Below are 10,827 nucleotides of genomic sequence, written 5' to 3' on the forward strand. Positions count from 1 at the left end.
TAGCTTCTTAAAGCAGCATTTTCCTTTGAGTTTAGAATAAGTATTTTGTGTTTAGAATTTTTCAAGAGAGTTCATATTAACAATAAGAAAAATGTGTCGAAAGGTGAACACATTCGGGATCAGTGTTTCTGTAACTGTTCAATTTATTAGAAAAAGAAATGAGCGTTACTTACTCTGAAATTAATGTTATCTGATTACTTTGACTTATAGTTTCGTTTTGTCTGCGCAAATTTTGAAACAAATAACATATTTGATTAGCTCCCGTATCAAAAATCAACAAGGTCCTTTTAAAAATTACGATGACGATGCTGACTTGCTCAGCAAGGCGGTTAAGCATATTTGTTCATTAGTTTTGAACTTGCATTTTCAATGAATGTAATTAATAATCGTGTAGTCAAAGTCAGTTGTTTTAAATCTAATAATTTTTCCTTATCGCCAACATCCTGTTTCGGCCATCCAAGAGCAAAAAGATTATGCATTAATCCATGGTAATCTTTTTATTCTTTCTTTAATTTTATCTTACTGTCACAAACGAAAAAAGTATACATTTATTGGTCAGTCAGTCTAGCAGTCAAAGAAAGGAAGGAAACGTAAGATTTTCGCAAATTAATTTTTCTCGATAAAGAGTATTTTGTTCCATATCTGCATTCAATTTTCAAATTAGTCAAATGACGTCCAAAATTGGCACCTGAAAATTTTTTTAATGGACTAAGAGTTCACTGGAGAGATCTATTTCTTTACTTAACGCGTGGGGGTTTTGTATTTTAGTACTAGATTTTAAGTCCGCTGCGTAATTTTTATTCCGCAAGCATATTTATTGGCAAGAGATCTTTATTTTCCATTGGCAGCGCAATGCTGACAGCCAAAGCGTGCTGGATACCTGCTGTTGAGACTGCTGTTTTTTTAACCTCTTTCCGCAGAAAAATTCTTAGCAATAGAAAACTAACAAACAAGTTCAAATTCCAAATAAAAATTGTTATTGAACTTCATTTGAGCTCCTGTTGACGTTACGACTGAGTAACCTGATTTCACTGTAAACTTCAGTAGCCGATGTTGGTAATTAATTTTGAAAGCCGAATGCTTATTCATCTCCATGAAACCCAACCTTCAAACCCAAAAAACCCCACCAGAACATTGGGATGCAAAAATTAACCCCTATTGCTTTTTTGAAAGAAACTGTCGAATAAACATTAGATATCATATGTCTCTTATTTTCTTCAAGGAATTCCACATTTTTTTTGTCTTCCTCTGCTATTTAATTGAGAGTTCAACTTTTTTGTTTTTTGTTTAAACTTTTTATCTTTATAATGCCGATTTATTATGCTAGACTATCTGCGCTCATTAGTTCTCAAAAAAGTGTCTCTGAGTTGTTGTTGAAAAAAATGATTTCCATTTGAAGTTGGATTCGATGAGCTCAATGTAATCGGAAGTAAATTCCAATTAAAAAAACATAAAAGCAAACCAGTTGTGCAATAGTCTTGTAATTCATCAGGAACAATAAATTGTTAACCATGAAAATCGAAACTGCACATAGTATCAGAGTGCATAATATATTCCAATGCACCAATGAAACCAAAAGAAACAGAGTTACGTCAATTTTCAGACATCTATTGGATAAAAGCCTCAGAAGTTTGCTGTCCATAGCTGTTCATAGCTGTCCATGCCTTCCATCCGCTGTTGGTTGTAATCCGGAAACTGACAACTTAGGGTTCAATTATTCAACTTTCACTTCAGCATTAAATTTATTTTTTGGTTGTAATAATTTTTTCATAATTGTTGTCAAGGGTTTTTTGTTAATGAGTTTAACAACAGAATAAGAGAATAATGTTGTTATATGAAAACAAAATTTTTTCTTTGCGTTTAAATAATCAATTTTTGCTAAAAAGTGAAGCAAAACAAATGAAGCACAATTTTTTCACGATGACACTAACCTTTTTGTAACAATTATCTGGTCTTTCATTTGAAACAGTTAGTTACATTTTTTAGATTGGGAAAATTCATAAGTAAGTATCTGATGATAAATTCTTCCTTCAAACCACCTCACCTGCACTGTGGTCAGAAAAATTTACAAACTAACTAGTACATTAATTTGAGTGAAATATAAAATTTGTTTAGGATACACTAGAATTAGATTTCGTCTCGAAAGCTTTCGTCTGGCAGAAGTCTCGGCCAAGATTTGGATTTAGACTTGAAAGTCTCAGAGAAAACGTACACGACACTGAAAACTGCAAAAAGTGACCTCATCAGAGTTCTGAATCAGTAATGAGATAAGACGTGTAATAAGACTTGCCCAGTACTGAAATTGAATTGCCGTTAGGTCCGGGCGAGAATCGGACCTTGATGTAAATTGACAAGACATAAAAGATTAGCTGAAGGACTGACTTAAACCTTGGACATCCAACATCTTGATGAGCCAAGTAACTTTCTGAAAGCTTACTATACGAATGATGAATTGACCAGCATGAGTAAAACCAATTTTTGCGACTATTCTCTATTTCAAGTTGACAGTCTACGGATGACATCTGCTAGTTTTTCTTCATTTACGACATCTCTATTTTACACATTCTCTATTTTTACACCGCAAACTTGATATAGGTTGTTCGAACACGAAAGTTACTGTTCTTCTGTTGACATTTAATAATATAAGTTCTACATCTGAGCTAATTTGTTTTGCTCTTTGGAATAATGTCATTGCTACAGATTTCATTTTCTATATCGATTGATCTTTCTAAGTTCGTTTGTTGAGATGAAAATGACAATGGTGGAACAAAATTCAGAAAAATTGCTACTCTCAACGATGGTTCTTTTCACAGGTAAAAATTTTAAATTCTATTTCCTAGCTTTGAAGTTGAGCAATTAGTAATTGTCAATGATCAAGGTGGAATTTTCATTGAATTCTGATAAAAGTTATTTTCAAATTATGACCTGTGATAAGACGCGGAATACCTAATAAACAAATCGTACGAAATCCAATAAAAAGCTCAGAAATATTTGTTCATGGCTAGTGCGCTAAAAAGTATAAGAACCCTGTGGTTGATCGATTCTAAGACTGGATATGCACTCAGAAAATTAACAGCCATTGAAAAGGTTATTTGAAGTTTTAGCGACATAAACGTCCGGTCGAAGTTTTAAAAGGGAGTTTTTTCTATGCAAAAAATTTTTTGTTGGATCTTCTCAACAATCTCCATATCGCAAACCATTTTAAGCTTGAATTTTATTGGCCATCAAAACAAAGAATCGGAATAACTAAGTAAAATATATTCATTCAAGGCATGACAGCTAGCCACACGGAAACAAACAGCAAAAAATTTGTTTCTGTCTTGCCCGTCGAAGGCGTCTGCGCAGCTAACACCACCCACATTTTTCGGATTACATCACTAATGAGAGGCGTGGTCGTCAGCAGCGGTCCGCTTTCCATTTTATAAAACTAGTAGATTATCTGAACTCTCAGTTTACAACGAGAGTTCTATATTGAGTGTAAAAGAGAGGAGGGTTGTTAAAGGATCGTTTTTACTAATATGAATTATAATCAACGGATTTTAATCAACTTCTTCGTTTTCTACGAGTTTTTGGACGCACTGCATTCCAAAAAAATGCCCAACTGTTTCCCTGTTAGAGTTATTTTGCTTGCATGCCAAAAAACCCAATGCCACAATATTGAATGTGCCAAGGTACCCAATGTCATTATAACCAACTTATTCTATTTGATCTTTTCTTTCATTAGTCCCATTACAAATTAGCACTTGGTACTACCAGCACATTTTCTCATAATTAAGCTGATAGCTCAGTCACATGTTCGGTTGGGATAGTTTCATATCAAATTGCACGGGCCGCTGAGTCATGACCACTGCCTGCAAGGCATGACCGAAACAGTAGCTAAATATTAGTCCAAATCATCGTTCTGGTAGTTTCAATATTGTGATAAAATGTTGTGTATATTTCGGGTGTTTTGTCACATGGGATATTTTGGCATTTGGTTTTTTGTCCCGACATCGTTAAAATCATATGCACCTATATTTATCAAAACATTAAAAAAAATAATTTTGTATTATTTTTTGGCATTTTAGTCTTACCAGTGTTACTTAAACGAAAAATCTTGTTGTCAATACACAGCACGGTCAAGTTTAGCTCAAAATATTTTGCATCAAGTTAGAAGGCTAGAAATTATTAGCTGTAAAAATCTAGATTGATTTTAAACTCTGCAGCCGCACTCAATGTTTTTGTTTCATAATTGCCTATTGATTAAGTTTTCCTAAGGAGGAGTAAAACCAAGCACGCCCGCAGTCAGAGAAATCAATCAACCATCTAAAACATTTTCCTCGTTCGATTAACAGTTATTCGAAATCTTAATACAACTAAAATTGCTGAATTTTGAGAGCAGGCAAGCTATTTTGGTATCAAACGCCTGGAAACGGCTTTCAATAAGCTGAAATCCGTTTCAGACTAGCTTAAGCTACAATATTTGAGTTGAATTGTTCACGCGATTTCTTTATTTTTGTTCCCAATGAAAAATATTTCAGAAATAAGGTATTATGTTATTTTTTGGAAGGATTTCGATTGATGGAAATATGACAATAAAAATTATCCAATATCTTAAAATTATAGCTCGTCAAAAGACAATAGTTGAGACCAGTTGAAAAATGCATATCTGGTAAGATTTTGCAAGAAAATGTTATCGTGTAAGATCTTGTACTCCAATGGCTATCTTGTAAAATCTTGCAATGTGAACGGTCGTCCTGCAAGATTCGAAAATGTTTGTTTCGGTCGAACTCTGCTCTCATTGGCTACTGCAGTTGCACTGTATTTCATTCCGCTCAGAAATTGTCCGAGATAGAGTTGTGTGTGCTTTTTAGAGATAATATGAAGCATGATTACTTCAGCTAATTGTATTTTGCTATTGAACATTCTATATGCAGACAGCTAAGCAAAAAATTTGCTGTTCTTTTGAGCACCACAAACACAAATAAATAGATTTTGATAAACTTCTGGATTCCTAGTTCCCTAAACATTGAGGGATCTCCATGATTACACTTTTTCTTTAAACAATTTTAAAACATCTATAAAGAATTTTTTTCATTTATAATAATAGTAATTGTTACCATAATTTGCCTAAGCCATTTGGCTATTTTTTGCTAACAGACATTGTTTCTTTTGAATCGTTGTTTTTTTATTCATACTGAAAACTCAAAATTGATGCTGTGCTGATGTTTATTTTTATATACTATAAAGAAAAATATATTGAGAAGAAAATTACTCCTCTGATGATAATATTTATCCAAACTTAATGCATGGCCCAATTATTTGCTTGTTTGAGAGAAGAATGGCTATCTTGCAAGATTTTTGCATGATTTTAGAAGAAAATCATGCAAGACGAGGTATCGTCCTGCAAGATTCTGTCAATCCAAGTCGACTAGCGCAGCCATGCATCTTTAATAAATATGCTCTTATTACGCAAATAGGCACTTAAGTTTTCTTGAGTCTATGAATGATACTTAAAATTAAAATATATTCAGAACCTAATCTAAGCCTTTCGGTATACCGATTCCCAAATAGCATGCATGCCATTTTAGTTATTTCGAGATCTTGGAGTACTGAAATAGAATATAACCCAGGCGGTACCAGCGCTGCAAATATACCCGATGTTGAGTCCCTCGTTTTCTGGGTTTCCAATGGAATCGAGATCTTTGGACAAAGTTGTCGGAAGCACAGGTATATACAGTGCATTGGAATGAGAGCAACAAGCCAAAGCTGAAATGAGATAGATTTTTTGACCACTCTCGATTAAAATAGAACTTTTACTCCAGAAAGTTTTCTCACGACATTTTTTTGTTCACTTTATCTGTCTTGAAAACAATCAAAAGAATATCATTTTAAGAAAACCTGCTTACCGATATCTCGATAAAGTTTTGTAACTTTTGTCTGCGTCACTTCGTTCATAGAGCAAGCGGATATAAGCAATTCACGCACGTTTTCAGCTATAATTTTGTCCTACATTAACCGAAGGGTTTCCTTGACCATTTGATAATAAGTGCTTCGTATAACAAAACTTAAGTTTTGTATTGGAACTTTGCTTTAGTTTGAATTATGAATGAACTCTCTGATTGTTTTCCAAAGCTACAATGAGGAGAAATTCAATTCGAGACTTGATGAAACGAATCTAAAACTCAGAAAGTGACCGAGCATTTATGCAGACGTTTGGTACAAATTTCCATGAGTGTGCACAATAATAAGACATCCATGGTCAAGTTTTTAAGAAACGAAGTCGGAGTGACAAAAATCACTTATATCGAGAACTTAATGTCTCTTAGCGGAGATCTTTATATACTAACCAATTAAAAATATTTGCAATGAATGAGATGGTATTATTCGAATTTAATGTTTATCGAAAAGTCATTTCATTGAAAGATCAAGGTCAGATAAAGCAGGATCTCATCAATGAAATAAATTATACGAAAAAAACCAGGGGGGGGGGCAATTTTCAAAGTGAAATTATTACAGACAAATAATAAAAAGAGAGAACTATTCAACATTAATTTCAGCAGTTTAGGTAATTTTACACCTCCCAATGAATCAAAATTTGATGCATCATGCCAAGACATGCAAGATCATGACAGTTTTGCAAAACGTGGATTATCTTACCAAGATCTTGGTAGGACAAATATTCTTGGTACATCTTGATAAGATCTTGCAATGATCTTATCAAAGTGTATCAAAAAAATGTCTTGGTTAAACTTGCCAAGATCATTCCCGGGTCGAGGTTTGGCGGTGAATTTTCGTAAGAAATGCGGTGAAATGCGGTGACAAAGATAATTTTCACCGCGTATTTCTTACATCTTTTTGCGGTGAATGCGGTGAATCGCGGTGAATTATTTTTTTTTCACCGCGTTCTCGGTGGCGGTGAATTATTTTTTTTCACCGCTTAATGCGATGAATTATGTTTTTTCACCGCATCTAGCGGTGAAAAAAAATAATTCACCGCTTTCTCTCAAGCGGTGAATTATTTTTTTTCACCGCTAGATGCGGTTTTAGTTAGGTAGTTTTCACTACTTTTGTTTGCTTTCAAATCTTTCCAGTTTCACTTGCATGCAACTGATTTTTTTGAAAGTTTGCAATAATAATTTGAAAGTAGATTACTACAAAAGTTCGAAAGCCTAGGTTGGGGGGTCGATAATTTGCTCCATCATATAGAAAAAATGGTTTAAAAATAAAAATTTTTGATATTGTCACTACTTTAGTCTGTCTTCAACACTTTCCAGTTTCAATTGCATACAACTATTTTTTTTGAAAATTTCCAATAATAATTTGAAAGTAGATTACAGCAAGAGTTCAAAAAAACTTAGGTTGGGGGGGGTCGATAATTTGCTCCATCATATAGAAAAAATGGTTTAAAAATAAAAATTTTTGATATTCTCACTACTTTTGTCTGCTTTCAACACTTTCCAGTTTCATCTGCATCCAACTGATTTTATTGAAAACAATATGCATACTTCAGCCCACAACAAAATCTCACATAATTTAACGCTTTTTAGCGTTGACACCTAGACCTGGGCTCGAATAGCGGTGAATTATATCTTTTCACCGCATTCACCGCAATCACTGCATTTCTTACGAAAATTCACCGCATTCACCGCTTTTCTTACGAAAATTTACCCAAAAACTTCGACCCGGGTTGTAAAACATGGCAAAAAAATTTTCACTGAATTTGAGAGGCATAATAAGTAATCAGAATGTAGTGATTGCTCTTTTCCTCAACATTATATTTTTTAACTTGCTCTAATCGATACTTTGCATTTCTCATGTTAGTTGCTCTACAAGTATGGTGTACCTGAAATGGAGCGCTTGAAATTATTTTTTTACTTTGCTACTATTTGTTTTTGTCTTAAGTCTCTCCTTGCCTTTTGATAACACAAAGCTCTCGAGCCTTTTATAATAAACAAATTTTTTCCGAATAACGCTGTTAAAATAACCCAGCATTTTGGTTTCAATGTACGTTATCGAGATAAGAAAAGGTTTTTGCTACACGTCAGTGTACTAACGGTACTCCAGGCCTCACGAAATGAGAAGTTGATAATTAATGGATAGACCCGGTGATTACTCCAACTTTGTTATTTCGCTATTAAAAAAGTGTTACTCAACTGATGTCTTGCTGATAAAACTCTGCTTTTATTTTCTATAACAGAAATCATTGAGAAGTGTGGCAGTTTTGTAACTACTCACCATATGAAAATAATCGTCAACTAATTTGAATTCGTTTTCCTTCTCCGTAGTTTTCAAAAATGTCAAGGAATGGTGGAAATGAGAAATTTATATACCTGACTTAAAAACACAAATTACAGGCTGTAGGAAAAAATTATCAAATGTAAGTAAATAGGAAACAAGTTTGACTGAAGAAGCATTGAACTGAAAAAACATTTTCGACTTGCTAAGTGAATGAAAATTTTGACATCAGTAAAGTCATCCTACGGATGAGATGATAATTTCACTCAACTTTTTGTGAAGAATGTAGGAAATCAAAAATTTTTGGAGGTAAAAAAAGACACAGATAACTTTGAACCTGATTCTTTTACTGGGAAACATTTCAGGTTCATTTTGTAACCTAATTGTAGCCACGGATAGATTTTGTTTGAAATAATATCAGTTGTTGGTTTGAAACTACGAGAGTGATGTCTTTATTAAAATTTATATAAAATTTTTATATATTGTAAAATTCTTATACCGGTTTTCTATACTAGCCATTATTTCAAACTTAGCAGACCTGAGGAATGATGAATCATTGTGCTCTTTCTCTTGATCTGTAGTAGGTTAATTTTTTATTTTGGTTTTGAAACTTTAAGCATATTATTAATAAGACTTACGCTGATCTCACAAGGCTTCGTATCATTAACAGCCTTACATTCAGTTATCTTCCTGAAAAAAGAGACTCGCGACCCTAATGCAGCAGACGGAAATTTAATCAGTGAGTTGAATCTAATCAAATTGAGACTTAGAATTTTCTTTTCAGTAATAATTATCTAATACTCATTGATATTCTCTCAATCTCAGTTAGATAGTCGTAACTTACGTACGTGTATGTCCCCAGAGTATTGTTTCAGTGTCATTGCAACTAAGTTTACACACACTCTCTTGTATATCTCTAAGTGTTTAAAAAAACCGCTTTTAGTGCACATTTAAACACGTGTTTGGTCGAATTGTTGGATATGAGTTTAAGCAAAATGATCGCGTTTGAGTTTTGTATTTACTGGTTTCTTTTATATTATATGCAAATAGACCAGCGGTTCCTGGCAGTGTGAGAAAAAAGATGTATGCCTTGGAGTATGTTTAGGCCCAAGTCGAGACATGAAATTTAGTATACTCAGGACCAAATTCACTCTCAATTTAACCCCCAAATCAAGACAGACACAAAATTTTATGAGAAACTTCTTTGATGGCACTTAATTCTCTAATTCTAAATTATAGGACTCCTTTTCCCATTTTTAAGATGTGTAGATTCCAATCTTGATTCCCCAATTCGGCGTATAAGGTGATTTCACAGCTTTTCCTTGTATGATTAAACGTAGAAATATTATGAGAGATACCGGTCAAAAGTTAAATTGATTTGTGTGTTTCTATAGAAAGATTTCATTATGAACGATTTCACTATTCTCAATCACTATTTGAGCTCAAAAGCTTTCCAATACTCAAAAAACCGGCTACTTTTTCAAGTCGCAGGACCCCTGTTTGGCCTTGTCTTCAATCATAAACAACTATAGGTAAAAGACTGAAAATTTATAATTGACTTACATTATTTGCTTATAAAAATTTGAAACTTTTAATTATTTTCATATACAAGAGACCATATATATATATATATATATATATATATATATATATATATATATATATATATAATACCAGTACACAGAGTTATACAGATGGATGCAACAAAAATAAGAGCGCGAAGGATTACAGCTGTCTAGAAACTCTTCAACTATCACAATCTCACAACGCGATAAAATCCAAAGTGGACTCAAAAGGAGGGGAGTTGAGAACCCGGGTTGCCCACCATAAACCTTTCCTGGTAATCATATTGAAGCCATATATGGAGTTTATGGTAACTTGGTAACCATATAGCTGACCATGGAAAGAAAATCAACATTGCTTAAAAAGCTCTTAAAGCGTCCATGCTTTGCACTCTGAGTCGAGAGAACTTATCAAGACACCCGAAAAAAATTGAATTTCATAGTATTTTGGGAACCATATCTAAGACCATTAATATTCATGGCACCATGCACGACCAAAAAAGTCAATACCATGCATTCATTAAGAAAGAAACATTGAGCAACTATATATGAACCGTATAAGAACCAGGTAAGATCCATATATCGACGATATAAGAACCATGTAAGTACCATATATGGTACCTCAATGCCATAAGTTGTGTAAAGCAATTAAAGAACGCAAAAATATGAATACCGGATTCTTGGATACCATATAAGAATCATATATGGAGATCTCGGCGACCATAGTAAGATCATATAAGAAATTTTTGTATGGCTAATTATGGTTCTTAGATATGATTCCCAAAAAAGGTCAACCGGAACCCGGGGACACGCTGGTTGAGGGGGAGGGGGGGAAGGGGGGAGCTCGATCAAAAACACAAGTGAGTTTGTTGAGAGCGAGATCAGAAGAGGATCTGAAGTCTGAATAGAAGAACTGTGCAAAGCGAACCAAAATGGCGAAAACCTTCTAGAATTGTTACTTCACATCCACTTTAGTGCTTATGAAATTTTATTGAAGAGAAGGTAAAATTCTAAAGGTAACGGTCAACAAAATGAGTTGAGTTAAGAA

General features: G+C 33.7%; 1 protein-coding gene across 3 annotated transcripts in view; it reads left to right on the forward strand.

Moving 5' to 3' along the window:
* The first annotated feature begins 2,686 nt into the window (after window positions 1-2,686).
* LOC142350601 (uncharacterized) overlaps window positions 2,687-10,827 on the forward strand; it is a 23,715-nt gene continuing 15,574 nt past the window's right edge. For all 3 annotated transcript variants that reach the window (XR_012760884.1, XM_075402490.1, XM_075402489.1), the window contains exons 1-2: window positions 2,687-2,813; window positions 5,571-5,709. Coding sequence is in view for 2 of the 3 variants with exons in the window: in XM_075402490.1 (XP_075258605.1) it covers window positions 2,747-2,813; window positions 5,571-5,709 (206 nt within the window). In the remaining variant the exon portion in view is untranslated. The remainder of the gene's footprint in view (window positions 2,814-5,570; window positions 5,710-10,827) is intronic.

This window comes from Convolutriloba macropyga, chromosome 12 (assembly GCF_964194025.1).
Source record: "Convolutriloba macropyga chromosome 12, txConMacr16.3, whole genome shotgun sequence".
Classification (NCBI taxonomy): Eukaryota; Metazoa; Xenacoelomorpha; order Acoela; family Convolutidae; genus Convolutriloba; species Convolutriloba macropyga.